General features: G+C 43.0%; 2 protein-coding genes across 18 annotated transcripts in view; one reads left to right on the top strand and one right to left on the bottom strand.

The window, feature by feature from the left end:
• The window catches only part of SEPTIN10 (septin 10), a 57272-nt gene extending 47496 nt beyond the window's left edge, over window positions 1-9776 (bottom strand). For 5 of the 17 annotated variants that reach the window (XM_025462483.2, XM_025462454.2, XM_025462464.2 and 2 more), the window contains exon 1: window positions 8908-8930. Coding sequence is in view for 7 of the 17 variants with exons in the window: in XM_049115365.1 (XP_048971322.1) it covers window positions 8908-9015 (108 nt within the window). In the remaining 10 variants the exon portion in view is untranslated. Of the gene's footprint in view, window positions 1-8654; window positions 8768-8907; window positions 9021-9619 lie in introns of those variants that run through there. The other 12 variants (XR_003142237.2, XR_007413519.1, XM_035696089.2 and 9 more) reach the window with 9 other exon arrangements.
• Window positions 9777-10117: 341 nt separating this feature from the next.
• On the top strand, window positions 10118-14547 carry SOWAHC (sosondowah ankyrin repeat domain family member C). Its single transcript, XM_025462453.3, has one exon. It carries the CDS (start codon window positions 10295-10297, stop codon window positions 11909-11911), a length of 1617 nt encoding a protein of 538 aa, XP_025318238.3. The 5' UTR covers window positions 10118-10294; the 3' UTR covers window positions 11912-14547.
• Window positions 14548-19209: the final 4662 nt, after the last annotated feature.

Here is a 19209-nt window from a genome sequence, read left to right as displayed (position 1 = left end):
GACCCGGGATCAAATCCCACGTCAGGCTCCCGGTGCATGGAGCCTGCTTCTCCCTCTGCCTATGTCTCTGCCTCTCTCTCTCTCTCTGTGACTATCATAAATAAATAAAAATTAAAAAAAAAATTGACAAGGAATATCTGAGGAAAAAAAGAATACTGAGGAATCAGTGTGAGGACTATCAATACAGTTTTTCATTTGTTCCACAAATACACGGAATACTTACTAAAAGGCCTTCCATTTTCAGGACAGAATAACAAACCTCAGGCACTGAGGATGATAGGTGAGTAAGTCAAGTATCTTTGCAATTTAAATTTTAGTACAGTGAAGAACAGATAGTCCTTCAACTTATAGACAGGACACAACAGTAGCTCAGGGTATAATGAACCCTGCATGGTCAGAGAAGACACTGCCAAGAGAAGGCTTGAGCAAAGACTTGAAGGAGAAATCTAAATATTCCTAGCAAATGGGAAAAGAAAGTAGAGGAACTGATGTGTGCAAAAGCATGCAAGTATACTTGGAATGACTGGAAAACTGCAGTAAGCTCATCATTTAAGCCATTAGGAGGCCTAAGGTTAAGTGTAAGGACAGAAGAGGTGAGCATAGACAGGGCAGCAGGGGGCTGGACATCCATTCTGCCTTAGAGTGAAGCCTTGCCCACTTTCAGATGTCTTGACCTAAGGTGATTTGGTGGATATTACTGTGAGGCAGGAAAGAAAATGAGATAAATCAGCACAGGTTTGATGCAATTTTGCAAATAGAGTTTAAGGTTCCCATGGGCACTCTGGATCTCTCAGGGAGAGAGAGACCTAATCACCCAAATCTTTAGTTTAAGTATATAACTAATCTTGGGTAACTTTTACATGATTATCAAAAATAAATACAGTGGTAAGTCCCATTTCTCTTGAAGTTTCCATTGATTCTCTATGACTGGAATTCATCCATTCTGGTAATTCTTCCACATTTTAGAGCACTAAAAATTTAGCCCTACTCAGCCATTTAGGCTTACTTTTTAGTCTGAATGTATTACCCATAACAGGCTCCAGTGTAGAAGGTAGTATCCTATTTTTTGTAAGTCAGAAAAGGCTGCAGTGTAGAAGGTAGTATCCTATTTTTTGTAAGTCAGAAAAAGAAATCTTTAAATAAAAAAGGAAAAAGTTGTGTATACATCTACATTGAAATACTATGGGGAATATTATTATAAAAATTGGAAGAAATTATGAAAATTAAGAGAAATAATATGTGATATTAAATGGCAAAATGAGACATTAAGACTGTACTGACACCATACTTGCAAGTTATTTATGCATATGAGCAAGCATACACAGAGTCTGATTCTTGGAAGGAAGAGAATATTACCTTTTTTTCTTGATATCAATATTATTACCTATGTGAATTTAACAAAGGCTAAAAGAAGAATATAAGTATTTTTCAAATATCTGTAAAAATGCATCTGTTCAACAGATATGTATTGAGTGACTACTATGTTCCAGGAAATGTCCTAGGTACGGGGGAAGGATAACTTAACAAAACAGAAAAAAGTCCTGGTTACCAGGAAGCTTCCATTCTAGTTAGGGGAAGACAGGCATAAAGCATATGCTGTGATAATAGAGAATAACACATGTAATAAAGAAAAACAAGGCAAGAGAAGGCAACAGGAAATGTGAAGGTGGTACAGGAGAGGAGGTGCCATTTTGGTTTTGTTTTTAAAGATTTTATTTTTTTATGTAATCTCTACACCCAACATGGGACTTGAACTCATAACCCTAAGATCAAGAGTTTCATGCTCTACTGACTGAGCCAGCCAGGTGCCCCAAGGAGTTGCCATTTTGAACAGGGTGGTTAGGGAAGGTCTAACTAGAAAGGTGATAGTCTCGACCTCAAGGAGTTAAGGGAGCAGAGCAGGAAGCATATTCCAAGCGGAGAGAATTAACCAGAGAATTAACCATTTCAAAGATCCTAAGGCAAGTGTTGCTCTTGTGTATGAGGAACAGCAAGGAGGCCAACCTGGCTGGTGGCTGGAGGGCTGGAAGGGAGATGCAGAGCAGTCACAGAGAAATGAAGTGCCAAATTATGTAAGGACTGGTTTTGAAGGGTTTTTAGCATACGAGAGATATTTCTTTTTGCATTAAAAAGTTTGCTTCAGCTATTATGTTGAAAGTAGACTGAAGAATGGCAAGACAGAAACAAATAGACTGGTTAAGATCCTAACTGTGTTAATCCAGGAAAAGAGATCATGGCAGAATACTACTGGTGGAAGAGGTAAAATGTGATTAAATTCTGGATCTACTTCAAAAGCAGAAGCAATAGGATTTGCTGAAAGTTCAATATAAGATGTGAGAAGATATGGAGAATGGTTTTAAAGTTTTTGACTGGAGCAACATTTTACTAGAACTGGGAAGACAACAGAATGAGAAGGACTGGGGAAGATCAGAGTTCTTTTTGGAACATAATAAATTGGAAATACGTTTTAGACACTTAAGTGAAGGTTCTAGGTAGGTAGCTAAATAGACAAAATGAGAGTGCAGGCATCTCTGGATCACAAATAAACATGCTGAAGTCATCAGGACATGGCTAGTAATCAATGCTGTGGGAAGAGATGAAATCACCCACAGAACAAAGGTATTTAGAAAAGAAAAAGGATCACAGAATTGACCCCTTAGGGAATTCCAACATTTAAAGGTTGGGAAAAAGAGGAGCAAGGAGTCTAAGTGATGGAGAAAGATCAGCCAAAGAGAATGAAAGAAATCCAGAAATGTGTGGAATCCTGGAAGATGTAAAGAAAGCCTTTTGGGGAGGAGAGAGTATGTCACTATCATTGTTTTATGTATTGTGTGTGGTTGTTTTCAGGCCACAACAGCAAGAACTGCAGAGTTGTGACAAAAACTATCCGGCTTAGAAAGCTGAAAATAGTTACTGTTTGACCCTTTAAAGAAAATGTTTGCCAACTCTTGATCTAGAAGAATTAGAGGGCAAATAATTTAATGAAGAAAATGCAGTACAATTTTCAGGCAGCACCAAGGCCTCCAGAGTTCAGTGGTCATGATGTTTAAGTGAGACCACTCAGCATGATTTCCCTCAATCTCATTCAGCTGTAAGGAGAGTGAAGTCTAGGGATAGTGTGTGTGGTTTTTGCCAGGGGAGAATGATGAAGCAAAGAATGGAACTGAGGCAAGGAAATGACTATACATGTTATGAGGAAGGACTTAACAGCTGGGCAAAAAGAGGAGAGGGCATGGGGGATATGAGGGAAGGGAAAAGGTAGTAAGTAGGAGCAGGAGATCCGGTCAAAGAATTGTGGGACTTGGTACCCAGGGGAGTAACCAGGCAAACTCCACAACCAAACAGGTATGGTTAGAGTAGAATGCCTGGAGGGGCTGCATTTACTGGTCATAACAAGGTCAAGGTTTTTAACCACAAGGAGAGGTGAAAGCAGGGGACTGAACATAAGATCATTGAAGAAGAGGCCAAAAACTGAAAGGCAAGGTACTGAAAGGATAATCTATGTGGAAACTGAAGTCACCATAATTACCAGACGTTTAATACTGGAGATCACATGGAGCCAGTAGGTACACCATCAGGCATAGAGGGAGATGAAGGTAACAAAGACAGGTGTGAGCACACCTGAGGACAGCTGAGAGTCAAAATGGAGACTATTTAGGGAGGGGAGAATGATCTGGATGTGTCAAGAGGACTACTGGAGGAGTAAAATGCTCAACTATGACACCTCCAAGTTTCATACTACAAAGGGTGTCCATTAATGACAGGAAGCCTTGAAACACAGTTTCCACAGATCCCCTCTGGGAGAAGTTTGATCACATGTAAAATTTTAAAATATTATTACATTTTGACTAAAATAACAAATCCTAAGGAAGGCTTCATCCATCTTAACCCAAGAAGAGCAGTGGGTGGAACTCTCTAGGGAGCTGTGGAACAAGACAAAGGCAATAAATAAAAGAAATTTGTATTATTTTTTTTTTTATCCACACTGATAAAGAGGAGTATCATATGTGAGGATGCCCTTTCTTCTCTAGGGTAATCCTTCTGCCCCGGGCCATACTCTCCTTTGGTACTGTGGCCTCTCTCTGGCCCTGCAGGATTTGACCACCATCTATCCCTCTCTCCAGCTTCATCTTGATTTTGATGCCCTCCCTTTGGACATGTTTTCAGACATGCCAAAGCTCCACCCCCTCAGGCACTTTACAACTATCATTCCCTCTGCCTGGATACCCTTTCCATCCTCAGTCCCATAAAAAATAAGTTCCTCCTTTCTAAGAGCTTAGTGGAGAGGAGGCAGCTAAAGAAAGAAAGCTGAGTGTGGTCAATGTTTTGAAAGAACAGAGCGATGTGATCCAGAGCAGTCAAAGGGGCAATGGGGGGAGGAGGGAGGGGTAGAGTTCCAACAAGGTGCAAATGCAATTAAATGGAGAAAAGAGTCTTTTTAAAGAATGGTGCTGGAACAACTGGACTCTCATATGGAAAAAAAAAAAAAAAAGGAACCTTGTACCATACACAAAAATTAACTCAAAATAGATTGTAGACCTAAAACCTTGTGGCCTTAGCTTAGACAAAAATTTCTTAGCTACAACACCAAAAGTGTGATCCATAAAAGAAAAAATGATAAATTGAAATTAAAAAGCTTCTGCTCTTCAAAACACTATCAAGAGAACAAAAATACAAGACACATACTTTTTTTTTAAGATTTTATTTATTCATGAGAGACACACAGAGAGAGAGGCAGAGACACAGGCAGAGGGAGAAGCAGGCTCCCTGCAGGAAGCCTGATGCAAAACTCGATCCCAGGACCCCAGGATCACGCCCTGAGCCAAAGGCAGACACTCAACAACTGAGCTACCCAGGCACCCCACAAGACACATACTTTGATGAAACATTTGTAAGTCATTTACTCATAAAGGACTTATATGAGAAATATACATATACTTAAAACTTATACAACTCAATAATTACATAATTTAAAAAATGGGAAAAGTTTTGAACATATATTTCACCAGGAATATAAGGATGGCAAATAAGCACATGACAAGATGCTCAGTATCATCAGTCATTAGGTAAAGCCAAATAAATCACAAGATATCCCTACATACCTATCAAAATGACTTTTAAAAAAACTGACAACACCTGTAAAGATGCAAAGCAACAAGGGCTCTCAGTCACTACTGGTAGTAATGCAAATTGGTACAAACATTTGTTTGTTTCTTAAATTAAATACACATCTACCATTCTACTCAGCAATCTTACTCCTAGGTAACAACCCAGATGAAAAGAAAAAATATATTGACATATAACCCTGTATGTGAATATAACCAGTAACTTCATTCAAAACTGTTAAAACTAGAAACAGCCCAAATGTTCCTCAGATGGAGAAAGAATGAACAAACTCAATTATGACACATCTATACAATGGAACAGTACTCAGCAATAAAAAGGATCATGCAACATGGACAAATCTCAAAGATATTCCATTCAGTGAAAGAAGCCAGCTCAAAGGCTATGATAACTCCATACATAGGACACTCTGGTAAAAACAAAATAATAAGGGCAGAAAACTGACCAGTGATTGTCAGAGATAAGGAAGAGGACTACAAAGAAGCACAAAGGAATATGGGGTTGGATGGTGATAGAACTATTCTACATCTTTGTGGTTGTGGTTACACAACTGTTTGTGTTCATCAAAACTCTCAAAACTTTATACTACAAAAGTGCAAATTTCACTATACTAAATTATACCTTAACAAAAAAACATAATTCACAAAGATATAAAAAAATTTTCTAACTAAACGTAAGTAATCAATACATGGGAAAGTAGTAGCTAACAAAAACTTAGAACATCTGAGGATAGGATGATTATGACAACATATTAGTAAGCAGCAATAAAAAGTAAGTATACACCAAAACAAGCAAATGCGAAAGGAGATTAAAATATTTTCTCCAAGTTACAATTCAGCATTAGGTTCTTTTGGCTCTCAGAGTTATATAGAAATGATAGATTATATTTCTTTTCTATGCAACAGAATCTCTGTTATTATATGACAAACAGTCTATCTTCTCCCAAAACAGCCCTAGAAATGATCTCAAAGGCCCATGTCACAGTAGAGAAGAGCTAACATGACATCAGCATAAATGTATGGCTTAAGAAGGCTGTTCAAATTAAGTGCTTATGGTGGCAACAGATGCAAACTGCTGGCACACTAAGTAACTGCCAAAGCCCTGTACAGGGGCCTGGGACAAGGAGGTACAACGACAACATGAACAAAATGAGAAATCTGTGTCTCTCATGAATAAATAAATAAATCTTAAAAAAAAGATAAAATAAAATAATAAAATAAAATAAAAAATAAAATAAATAAAATAAAATAAAATAAAATAAAATAATAAAATAAAATAAAATAAAATAAAATAAAATAAAATAAAATAAAATAAAATAAAATAAAATAAAATAGTAGGAGATCCCTGGGTGGCTCAGCAGTTTAGCGCCTGCCTTCAGCCCAGGGTGTGATTCTGGGGTCCTGGGATTGAGTCTTGTGTTGAGCTCCCCGTATGGAGCCTGCTTCTCCCTCTGCCTGTGTCTCTGCCTCTCTGTGTATGTGTGTGTGCGTGTGTGTCTCTCATGAATGAATAAATAAATAATCTTAAAAAAAAAAGTCTGACTTCATTTCAGCTCAGGTCATGATCAGAGTGGTGAAATAAAGCCCCACAGCAAGCTCAGTGGGGAGTCTGCTTGTGACTCTTTCCCTCTCTCAGCCCCTCCCTCTGTTCACACTCTCTAAAATAAATAAAACCTTTTTTTTTTTTAATGGGTCATAAACTATAAACTATAAAACTATTAGGAAAAAACCTAGACTTATGCAGAGTTCTTAGACTTCAAACCAAAAGTATAATCCATAGGGAGGAAAACTGCTAAAACAGATTTTGTCAAAATTAAAAACTTTTGCTCTGCAAGAGTCTTTTAAGAGGATGGAGGGGAAAAAAAAACAGACTGAGAGAAAACATTTGCAAACTACATATCAAGAAAGGACTGGCATTCAGACATATTTTTTAAAAAGAATAAGAAACCCTCGGGAAACCTGGGTGGCTCAGCGGTTGAGCATGTGCCTTTGGCTCAAGGTGTGATCTCAGAGTTCAGGGATCGAGTCCCACATCGGGGTCCCTGCATGGAGCCTGCTTCTCCCTCTGCCTGTGTCTCTGCCTCACTCTCTGTGTCTCTCATGAATAAAATATTTTTAAAAACTATTTTAAAAACCCTCTAAAATCAACAATAAAAAATTCCAATTAGTAAATGGGCTAAAGAAATGAAGAGAAATTTCGATGAAGAGAATATGCAGATGACAAGTCCATAAAATGATCCTTAGCATCATTAATCATAATGGAAATGCAAATTAAAACCACTATACTGGTCACACATACATACCTATCTGAATGTCTAAATAAAAAATAGGAACACTAAATGCTCATGAGGATATGGGGAGACTGATCCCATCTACATCGCTGACGGGAATGTAAAATGGTACAGAAACTCTGGAAAATAGTTTTTAAGTTTCTCATCAAAACTAAACATGTAACTGCCATGTGACCCAGCAACTTATCTCCTAGGCATTTATCCCAGAAAAAGGAAGACTTGTGTTACATTCCATGTAGCTGTACTGGAATGTTTATAGCAATGTTATTCATAGTAGCCCAACAATGGAGACAACTAGGTGTCTTTTTTTTTTTTTTTTTTAACTAGGTGTCTTTGAAACAAAGTGTGGTACATCTATCTCATGGAAAACTATTCAGCAACTAAAAGGAGCAAACTAATGACACATGCAACCACCTGGATGAAATTCTTCAGAGAATTTTGCTCCGTGAAAAAAAATCCAATCCCCAAAGGTTATGTGATTATTAAATAACATTCTTGAAATGAGAAAATTATAGAATGAAAAACAGATTAGTGGTTATCAGGGGTTAAGGAGGATGTCGGGTAAAAATGAAGTGAATGTGGTTTAAGTGGCCACCTGAGGAACTCTGTGGTGATGGAAACTTCTCTCTCCTCCACGGTATCAATGGCAAAGTCTTGGTTGTGCTCTTGTAGTGCAGTTTTGCAGGGTGCTGTTACTGAAGAAAACTGGATAAAGGTTACAGGGGATGCCTGTTATTTACCAACTGCACCACTGCATCTGAATCCTCAATTACCCCAAAATAAAAAGGTTACAATTAAAGGTAGCCGTGCTATTGCAAAATGAGCACAGCGCTTAACAAGAAGGTCCAACACCAATTAGATGAAGTACTCTGCCCAGGTCTAATTCTGCAGATTACTCTGAATCCGTGTATGAATCACATTTTCCTCTCCTACACACACGCAAAAGAAGTGTAACACAGTTCAGACACAAGCACTCGGATTTCTCCAAACACGGATTTCTCCAAACTCTGCATAAGTCTAGGTTTTTTCCTAATAGTTTTATAGTTTATGTTTTACATCTAAGCTTATGACCCATTAAAAAAAAATATAAGGTTTTATTTATTTTAGAGAGTGTGAACAGAGGGAGGGGCTGAGAGAGCCAAAAGTAGAAAGTGACCTGGCCTGAATCAGGAGGAAAAACCCTGGTCCTGGCTCTACCGAGGAGGAAACCAACTGCGCTGACTTCCACAGGTCCTCTCACCTCTCAGGCTGCAGTCCCAGCTCCATCCTGCAGGCCAAACTAATCTAGGAAGACTGCTTACAGCAAGAGTGCCCAATCCTTGTGGTCTCAGGCCCCACAGAGCTCCCGCTAACCTGGAGTGGAACCAGCAATATTTACAGCATTAGTAAGTGAAGGACACACATCAGCCCTCCGAGAAGCGAGGTCCTTCCACATCGTGCAGTCCCTGGAGAGCTCCACGTCTACTTAGAAAGAGGACGAAAAGGGCAAGTACCTGGCTGCTATTGTCATGAAAATAGTTGTGACCACAGTTTGAGAACCGATGGAATCTATGCATGTGAGCGGTTGTACAAGTATGAAACACTGAACACATCACTCCCATACGTTCTGTTAACGTCAGGGCGCCAAGGACACACACACACCGCGAATCCCACCGGCGGACACGCTGGACCCCGCAAGCGCGGTCCGGGAGAGCGTACGACTGCGCTCAAGGGCTCCGCGCGGCCAGGGCCGTTACCAGGAGGGACCACGCTCCCTGAGGAGCGGGGGAAGCCGTGCCGACCCCTCCGGGGACTGCAGACCGAGCCCCGGCTCCCGGCGGCCACCGACCGCCACGCTGCTGCGGGAGGAGGGGGAGGAGGAGGGGGGCCCCGCTCCCCGAGGGGTCCGCTCGGGCAGGGGCGCTCACCGGGCCGCGCTGCAGCCGGACGGGGGGGGAGGAGGAGGAGGAGGAGGAGGAGGAGGAGGGACCCCGCGGGGTCCGCCGGGTTGGGGGGGCCCGGGAGGGACTGGGCAGCGCCAGGCCGCGGGGCAGAGCAGGGGCAGCCGAGCGCGGGCAAGCAGGGGCGCGGCCCGAGCCTCGGCGGAGGAAGCGAAGTCGGGCTCGGCCGGGCCGGCGGGGCGGGGCGGGGCGCTGGGGGAGGGGCAGGGGCAGGGGCAGGGGCAGGCGGGGCGCGGAGGGGCGTGAGGGGTCGGCGGGGACTCACCGGGTGCCGCGCCACCTCAGAGGCCATGGTCCCGAGCGGGAGGGCTCAGCCCCGGGCCCGCGCGCCGAGCGTCCCGACCACGGAGGGAGCAGAGGGGGGCCGGGGAGGGTGGGACCCGCGGGGCGGAGGCCGGTGGGGCGGGCGGGGCGGGCCTCCGCCGGGGGGAGAGGCGGCGCGGAATGTCCGGGGAAAGGGGAGGAGCCAAGCCCCGCGGCCTCCGAGACGCGGGGGCGCAGAGCCGGGGGGCGGCGGCCCCGCCGGGCAGGGCGCGCGCCGATAACCGCGCCGAGTCGCCGCGCGCGCGCCGCGAGCCTCCCCCGGGAGCGCCCGCCGACGTCTCAGAGAGCAGCAACCCCACGGCCGGCGCGGGGCCGCCGGAGGAAGCAAATCTCAGCCAGCGGGCAGCGGCGAGCGGGACCGGAAGGGGGCGGGGCGGGCGCGGGGCGTGAGGCGGCGGGCGGCCCGCGCGGGGACCGGAAGTGGGCGGGGCGGGGCGGGCGGGGGCGTGTCCGGCCGGGGTGCGGCCCCAGTCGGGCGGCGGCGGCGGCGCGTCCCGCCGCGGACGTCCGGGCGCGGAGCCTTAGGGCCCGGCGGATTGGACGGTGGGTGGGTGAGCCGCCCACGGAGATGGGGCCGGGTTGAGCCTCCGCCGCCGGACGAGCAGGGTGGCCAGGGATGGAGGGGCCCGCGGAGCTGAGCGTCGAAGCGGTGCTGCGCTTCCTCCGGGAGCGCGGGGGGCGGGCCCCGCACGCCGAGCTGGTGCAGCGCTTCAGGGGTGCCCTGGGCGGGGACCCCGAGCAACGCGCCCGCGCCCGCGCCCGCTTCAAGGAGCTGGTGAACGCCGTGGCCACGGTGCGCACCGACCCTGCCGACGGCTCCAAGTTCGTGCACCTCAAGAAGAGGTTCTTGGAGGGGGCCCCGCCGGACCTGCCCCGCGCCGCGGGGACCGCAGAGCCCGCAGAGCCCGCAGAGCCCGCAGAGCCCGAGGCCAGCCGCGGCGCCCCGCCGGAGGTCCCGGACGGCGGCCAGCGCTCCGAGGCGGCGTCCCCCGAGGCGTCCCCGCGTCCGGGCGGCGGGCCGGGCGATGGGGGGCCCCCGGGCGTGGACCGCGAGAGCGGCAGCGGGCCACCCCTGAGCGCCGGGGCCCGGCCCAGGCACCCGCGGCGGGACGCGCAGCCTCACCCCCGGGGGCCGGGCCCCGGGCCCAGCGAGGACCCCGCGCCCCCGCCCCCGCCCCCGCCCCACGGCTGCGCGGAGACGGACGCGGGAACCGCCCCCGGGGGAGTCGGCACCCCGAGGCCGCCCCGCCAGAGCCTCCGAGACCTCGTGATGGGCAGCTCCCCGCAGCTGAAGAGGAGCGTCTGTGCGGGGGGAAGCAGCCCCGGGAGCTCCTCTGGCGGAGGACGCGGCAAGGGCGGGGGCGACTCGGACAGCGCATCTGTCGCTTCTTCGTCTGCGGAGGAGGAGAGCGGCGGGGGCTCGGTGACGCTGGACCCTCTGGAACACGCCTGGATGCTTTCAGCCTCGGACGGCAAGTGGGACAGCCTCGAAGGCCTGCTCACTTGCGAGCCCGGCCTGCTGGCCAAGCGGGACTTCATCACCGGCTTCACCTGCCTGCACTGGGCCGCCAAACATGGCAGGCAGGAGCTGCTGGCCATGCTGGTCAACTTCGCCAACAAACACCAGCTGCCAGTGAACATAAACGCCAGGACGAGCGGAGGCTACACGGCCCTGCACCTAGCTGCCATGCACGGGCACGTGGAGGTGGTCAAGTTGCTGGTGGGGGCTTACGACGCAGACGTGGACATCAGGGACTACAGTGGGAGAAAGGCCTCCCAGTATCTGAGCCCCAGCATCGCGGAGGAAATCAAGAACCTCGTGGGAGCCCTGGACGAGGACGATGGAGACTGTGCCGCAGGCGGCGGGGGTGGGCGCTGGAGGCTATCCAAGGTGCTCCCTTCACACCTCATCACCTACAAACTCTCACACGTCCTGGAGGATGGAGGAGACCACCACCACCACCACCACCACCACCACCACCACTTGACCGACGGATGGGCTGGAGGCAAAGTGAAGGATCCAGGTCGCAAGGCCCCTGGCAGCTCTAGTGGACGAATAAAACCCAGACTCAATAAAATACGCTTTCGGACTCAGATCATCCACACTACACCCTCTTTTAGAGACCCGGAGCAGCCACTGGAGGAGGAAGGAGAGGAGGAAGAGGAGGATCGGGCTCTTAAAGGACACTCATCCTCCTTCAAATTGAGGCCGAAGTCCAATGTATTTGGGTAAAAATAGTTTCTTTCAGAAAATACTAGGTTTATTGGTCTTCGGAAATATAATACCAAGTGTACAAGAAACTGAGACTAGAAAAGAAGGTAAATTCTGCATTCTCACTTGGGGCGTTTGAATGGGTGGGAAGAATTCCTTGAACAGCGTTCTGGGTTGTAGTAGGTTTACAGGTGGTTTCATCAAACCTTGCCCTAGGCCCCTTTTCCCCAGGCCACCCCTCTGCCCTGGAGTCCCTGTTTCTGAGGACTGAAAATGTATTTAAATTGGGTGTACAGAATGCATGATTGAGGGTTCCTTTGATTTTACCAATACTGGCTGCCATGCAAAATAAGGAATATTGCACTTTTATATTTCTATTTTTAAAAGTGGTTACTCTTCCAAGAGCAACAAAAAAATGCAAGTTGTAGTGAAATTATACATGTGAACAAAACTACATACTGCCCTGATTTTTGGTTTTTTACTTACTGCATTTACCTGCTAAAATACTACTGAAGGTCAAGTCAAAGTTGAAAAGCAAAAATACTATTTAGAAAATAATGTGAATGAAAATAGTATCCTGTTTGTATCGTAAATAGTGCTCAACTATTTTTTTAAAGGAAATTTCAACTTTAATCACTGAACTAAAGAAATAGGCAACATTCTTCATTTTTGAGGTAATCTGTACTGTGGTTTCCTCTTAACTATCTAGTATCAGTGCACTCAGTATTAAGGTACCTTATTAATAGCTACACACGTTTTTATTTAAAGAGAACACTTAACAATCTATGGTACTTCTACTTAAACATTGCCTCTGGTTCTGATTCTCACTAATTTGTTTTGCTATTCTAAAAGGCCAGTTTTAATTCTAGGAATCATATAACCATTGGTTCTATTTGACATTACCCTATTTGATGATGCTTAGATGTGAATTGCCTACAGAAGCTGTCTCTGGTTTAGATGATTAGCAAAAAGTGGCATAAATGTTAATGAGCCTATGCTTCTGTGAAGTAATTATTAAATCAATGATTCTTACATAAGGTACACTTTTATTTTACTAATAAAATACACTCATAGTCTGTGCTTTGTAGCAATTTTGCAAATGTTTCTAATACTAAAGACTTTCCATTTTCCAATGTTTCCTTGAATCTGTTAGAGATGTACAGTGAAGTTATTAAAAGGCTGGATAATAAATCTACCCAGTTAAAAATAGCACTTTATAAAAGGGGAAAAGAGAAGAGATGGGACCATTTCTTTATTTAAATGCTGCTGGCTATTGAATTATTTTGTATATAAATGAAAAAATACCTTTCATTAAAATTACAGAGTTTAAATGTAGTTCTTAATTATATTTCATTCAAATTTGTTAGGGTAAATGTTTATATAATTATTGTAGAATTTAACTCACAAGCATATTAAGTTGACTTGTAACAGATTCAAAACAACATTGTGGGAGATTAATTCTAACAAATCCTTCTCCCTTAGTCTTTTTGGTCTCCTAACTGCTGAAACCTAAGAATCTGCAGCCCATAAAGGTTAAAGAGTGAGTTAACAGCTTGCAGAGTGAATGAACCAATATATAAATCACACAGAACTGCAGAGTTTAGAGAGTTCTAGATCTTTACTTTCCCAAGTGGGAGAAATTTGTACGAAGTTTGTCACACCTTTCTAGAAAGCAATTGAATTTGTTTAAAGACATATCAAAAATATTCACATAAAATATGTAAACTATTATCCATTTGTGTGCCTTTTTGTTTTAGGATTATGGAAATGGGCTATGTACATTTGAGAAGCACCTTTATCCATACATGTGGGTAAGAACAGTCCAATTTTGTATAAACAGAGGTTCCTTGAAGGTGAAAAACGGTCGCTTGTTTGGAATCCTATACACTACCTGTATCTAGTACAGAACAAGCTATATAACTTCTCACTGAGGAATCTTACGTTTCATTGACATATAAAGCTAAAGAGAACTATAAAAAATAGGTACTTCAGAACCTTCTAAATGTTCTAATGGAGTCAATATTAATCTCAGAACATGTGTATTAGTAATAATTGCACAAAATCTATAATTTACTAGATCTTTAGAGATTGAGTCAATACTTCATTTAACCTGCTTTTCACACTAAAGATTTTTAACTTTTCCAATAAAATCTAAGTTTTCAAAAATCATTCCTGAGGGAAACTACTTCTAGCATTATTTGTCATGATGCGCTCGTGTGCAATAAGTATAGCATTTTTTTCTACTTAAACTCTACATTCTTCTTATTTTTCAATTTCCAAATTGAGATGATTAAAAGCAAAGGATTTGTGTAACTTGATTTTGTGGAGTTGTGTCTGCTGTTAATGGAAATATATATGTCAGTTACTTAGATGTTTGTTGATATGAAAATGTGTCGGGTAGAAAACCCAAGTATGTCCACATGTTTCTTATAGGTACACTTGAAACTATTGAATGTTTGGTCACAGTTCTCTTCACCTTTATGGTATATAAAATGCAGCTAGTTTATACAATGAAAATCTGGTACTATTTTATTCATGACTGAAATCTTAGGAGTCTAGGATGCTAGTCTTATTTTTTAAACAAGTGAAACTTTGGTAGTTTTAGAGTGTATAATTTGTAAAAGTTTGTTTTGTCAAAATAAAAGATTCACACTACATTTTTTTCTCTGAATTGTCTAAATAATTGTAGTCCTTTATGCTTCTTAGCTGTGGTGTTTTGTAGTTCACACAGTGCTTTTTGAAGTTTCCATTTATTTGATCCCTTTCCTGTCCCTTAAAGTTAATAAAGGAATGAAGTTCAATGGCTGTTCAGGGTCATGAAGTAAATGGCAGTTAGTAAGATTTTAAGATTTAGTGCTTTTCCACAATATATTTTCTGCACTTCAAATTGCCAGATTTTGGCAAAACTACTGTAGTTTGGCTTCAGTGATGGAAGAATCAACTTGGACACCACTACCTTTAAAAAAACAAAACAAAACAAAACAAAAAAAACCCTATCGTTCACTCACATACCAGCTAACTGAACCCTTCCTACCCAGACCAGATCTTAAGAAAGATATGGGAATGGAATGTGTTTTTCTATTCAATATCTATTAAGCTTTGGTCATTAAGGAGCTTTGGTTTCCTCACCAAACAACAACAACAACAAAACCACAAAAACTTTTATCTTTATTTTAATGAAATTCACCTCTATTCATATGGTAAGGGAATGTGTGGGAAGCCTTGATGCTCTCCTGGGAAGATCCAATTATTGCTGCTGGGGATTTTTGTTGTCACTCTTGCTTTATGACAACTTACAATATATTTTTCTGTACAACTGAAGGATTGAAGTCTAGTTTCTGTTTCTAGAATGACTTCAAAGTACGTATCTTAAAAGGATTAACTGAACAGTCCACTTGAAGGTATCTTTGTAATTTGTCCTAGTGAAAAACTATATTTTGCTAAATAAATGGCAATTATTTGGAGTTTCCTGGAAACTAAATCCTAAACAATTTTCCTTAATCCTAAAAAATAAATACTCTGGGAACTTGCTGCAAACCATTGTTCCTTTGGTGATGAGTCAGATTTTCATGAAATAATGTTAGAAGTTAGGTTGGAAAATGAAGAAATAAAATGACACTTTGTGAACTCCTTTATCAAGATTCAGCAGTAGAGTTGTTCGGGTCATCATATCCGATTATTTTACTCTATACTCTTCTCCCTAATCTCTTTAAATCTCAGTTTCATTTTAGGAGTGGCTTCCCCATTTAGTTAAAAAGAATTGTCTATTTTTCCACATTTAAATTGATGAGAAATATGGGACAAGTTGCCAGTCTCGCACAATGCCTGGCATGTTGACGATCGTTAAGTGGGTTTGGGTTTTGGGGGGGTTTTTTTAGTGGACAACACTAAAATATTTCATGTTGTTCCATCATATGGATAATTTGAATGGTACACATTTTTGCCAAATGAATAAGGTAAGTAATTTTCATAGGATCTGGTTCCTAAGTCCTGGCCAACCACTTCATTTACAGACCAGCCAAAAGAACAATCTTCCAACCAGGAGGTAAAATCAGCTTTAATAGGATTTTACTTTGGAGCAACTTAAAAGATTTTCATGAGTAAATTTGATTATCAGAAAGTTTTACCTTACAAGTTGAGATTCAAGTACATAATCCCTGAGAGAATCTACTTTCACTGGCTTTAAATATTCTAAGTATTAGCATGTATACAAATGACCACTTTGTGAAAACCCCAAAACCAAAAGAATAGAGAGGTGAAGTTTAGCTTAGAGAACTTTCTAATAAACATTTTAAACATACCATGGACTTCTCAGGAGACACATCACAGCCCTTGAAGATAATTGATCGAGGTTATATGAGCACCTGAGTAGTTAAAGCAGATCTACACACATTTGTGACTGATCCTGTCTTTTTTTTTTTTTTAAGATTTATTTTTTTATTCATAAGAGACACAGAAAGAGAGAGAGAGAGAGGCAGAGACATAGGCAGAGGGAGAAGCAGGCTCCATGCAGGGAGCTGAAAGCGGGACTCAATACTGGATCCTGGGATCACACCCTGAGCCAAAGGCAGACGCTCAACCACTGAGCCACCCAGGCGTCCTGTGACTGATTCTGTCTTAATAAACATTGCTCTAGAATGTTAGAATCCTATTCATTCTGTCCAAAGGTTTAGTAAAACTGGCCTGACTTTGAAATAAGTTATCCAGTGAAGTAGCATTATACAATTTTTTAGCCCTAATTTATGCTGTTCTGATGAAAGAACCTGGAAGCAGGTGTTAGGATACTCATGGGTTTCTCAGAAGTTTTTTTTTTTTTTCTCAGAAGTTTTGAATTTAATTTCTATAAATATAATTGAGCTTTCCTGAGATTCATCCAGAAGTTTCAATATTGGTGTGATCCTTAAGTTTTGTCTCAGTCCATCTGGGCTGCTATAACAGAATACCATAGACTGAATAGTTTATAAACAGAAATTTATTTTTCACAATTATGGAGGCTAGGAAGTTCAAGACCCAGGTGCTGGCAGAGCCCGTGTCTGGTAAGAATCTGCTTCCTGCTTCATGGACAGTGGTCTAGGGGTCTCTTTTACAAAGGCACTAATCCCATTCATGAGGGCTTCATCACCAAATCACTTCATCACCAAATCACCTCCCAAAGGCCTTACCTCCTAAAATCCTGGGGAGGCGGGGGAGGCGGGGGGGGGGGACAACATGAATTTTGGGAAGACACAAACATTCAGTCCATAAAAAGTACGTATTCAAGGGGCAATGGTCTGGCTGTGGTCAGCAGTTCAATCCTATGGCTGCATGCAGAGTCTGCACTGAGGAGATTCTAAACCCAGCTAAGAGTTTTCTTTGGCTGTGTGAAACAGTTATTATTTCCAGGAAGCTTACTGTGCAGGCCAGGCAAGGCTTTAAGCACTTTATAAAAAGTGAGCCGTTTTATTCTCCCTGCTCTGTCCCTCCTCATTAGATTCTAGTGTCTCCATTTTATTGATGGAAACACTGAGGTGCAGAAACTGACTATTTGTCCAAGTCTACAAAAGTAGCTGGGAGTAAAGCCTGGCCTTAACCTCAGGCGACTTGGTTCTAGGGCTTGTGGTAAGCACTAGACTCTGCCACTTCTCTGGGAACATAAATTATAGTCAACTGGCCATAAGCTTACAAGACTGCAACCTCATCATGCAGAAAAAAATTCACAGTTCCTGTATAAGAGACCAAACAAAACCACAAGCCCTGATGATTGAGGTGAATACTGACTTTCATATCTGATACTGCTGCACAACAATAAGATGGAAAGTAGATTTTTAGGTGTTTAGTTTTTTCTGTTTTACCTAGGATAAAATTCAGTTGGGTTGAGAAAGATCCTTTTCTTAGCTCAGGATGATAGAGTTGCTAAAATGTATATAGGGTATGGTTAGGTTTCTTTGTTTAGGCTCACCTCCCCTCTCCCCAGCCTCTCCTCCCACTTTGAGCACTAGGCTTTAATGGAAGGGCTCACCGCTTCCACAAAATCATAACATTAAAGGTCAGCCTGAAAGAAAACCAACACATCATCCATTTTCCTTGCCATAAAATTACCAATTTTTAAACAAATGAATCTGAATTTTGAGAACTCATCTTGGAATAGTCATAAACTTGTCTTTGCTATATTATAAAGGGTGATATTTAAATGTTTTAAAGAACGATCTTTAGGGATATTTGCCCTTTGTTTGTAAACTGCTTTTAAAAATGAGTCACTTGGGACGCCTGGGTGGCTCAGTGGTTGAGCACCTGCCTTGGGCTCAGAGCCTAATGCTAGGGTCCTAGGATCGAGTCCCGCATTGGGCTCCCTGCATGGAGCCTGCTTCTCTCTCTGCCTGTGTCTCTGCCTCTCTCTGCGTCTCTCATGAATAAATAAGTAAATAATAAAATCTTTAAAAAAAAATGAGTCACCTCCTACAACTTTGACACCCAGTTAACTACATATGTACTTCAAATGAATAAAAATACCTTGCTTTAATTTATTTCTAAACAAGATTTTATTCATTTATTTAAACAGAGACAGAGAGGGCACAAGCATGGGGAGTGTCAGGCAGAAGCAGAGAGAGAAGCAGGCTCCCTGCTGAGCCAAGAGTCCCCTAAGATGAGAGGCTCCATCCCAGAACCCTAGAATCATGACCTGAGCTGAAGGCAGATATTTAAATGACTGAGCAACCTAGACACCCCATAATTTATTAACTATTTTTATATAAAAATGTAATGTATGCTCATGGATTTAAACAAATGACAGAATAGAACTAGGTAAGGTAAAAAGTAAAAACTACTCATTTCTTCCCATTTGTATTACCCAGTGTTAACTCCAACTTAATGGTTCCTTCTATGCTTTCGAGTATTTGACTTTATACTAGCCTCTCTCCTTGGTCTAAAATAGTTCATTCAGTTTTCACTAGATTATATCTAATACAGATATTGAAAAAGTGAAAAAAAAGCTAGTAAACTTTTTTTTCACTCTTAGACTGTTCCTTCAGGTTTCCATCTGAAATCATCTGCAGGTTGCCTGAGAAATGTTACTTGAGATCTCTTCTTTTCCTTTCCTGTTGGGTTGGAGGGGAGTTAGTGTAGTCTAGCCACATTAATTCTCATATTGACTGCTCAGATTCGCTCTTTCCTTATGTCCTTTCATACGTTGCTATCTCTTCTGTTTACACAGAAAATCTTTTTTAAAAAAAAAGATTTTATTTATTTATGAGAGTGTGTGTGCACACGTGCTCTCACATGAGCAGAAGGGAGGGGCAGAAGGAAAGGCAGGAGCAGACCCCCCACTGAGCAGGGAGCCCAAT

The sequence above is a fragment of the Canis lupus genome, chromosome 10 (genome assembly GCF_003254725.2).
Source record: "Canis lupus dingo isolate Sandy chromosome 10, ASM325472v2, whole genome shotgun sequence".
NCBI lineage: Eukaryota > Metazoa > Chordata > Mammalia > Carnivora > Canidae > Canis > Canis lupus.
The sequence above is the reverse complement of the archived record's forward strand: the minus strand, read 5'-3'. Positions and strand labels throughout refer to the sequence as shown.

Bases quoted from the DNA above. Each gene is read 5' to 3' on its own strand.
- SOWAHC (XM_025462453.3), top strand. From the start codon at position 10,295: ATGGAGGGGCCCGCGGAGCTGAGCGTCGAAGCGGTGCTGCGCTTCCTC.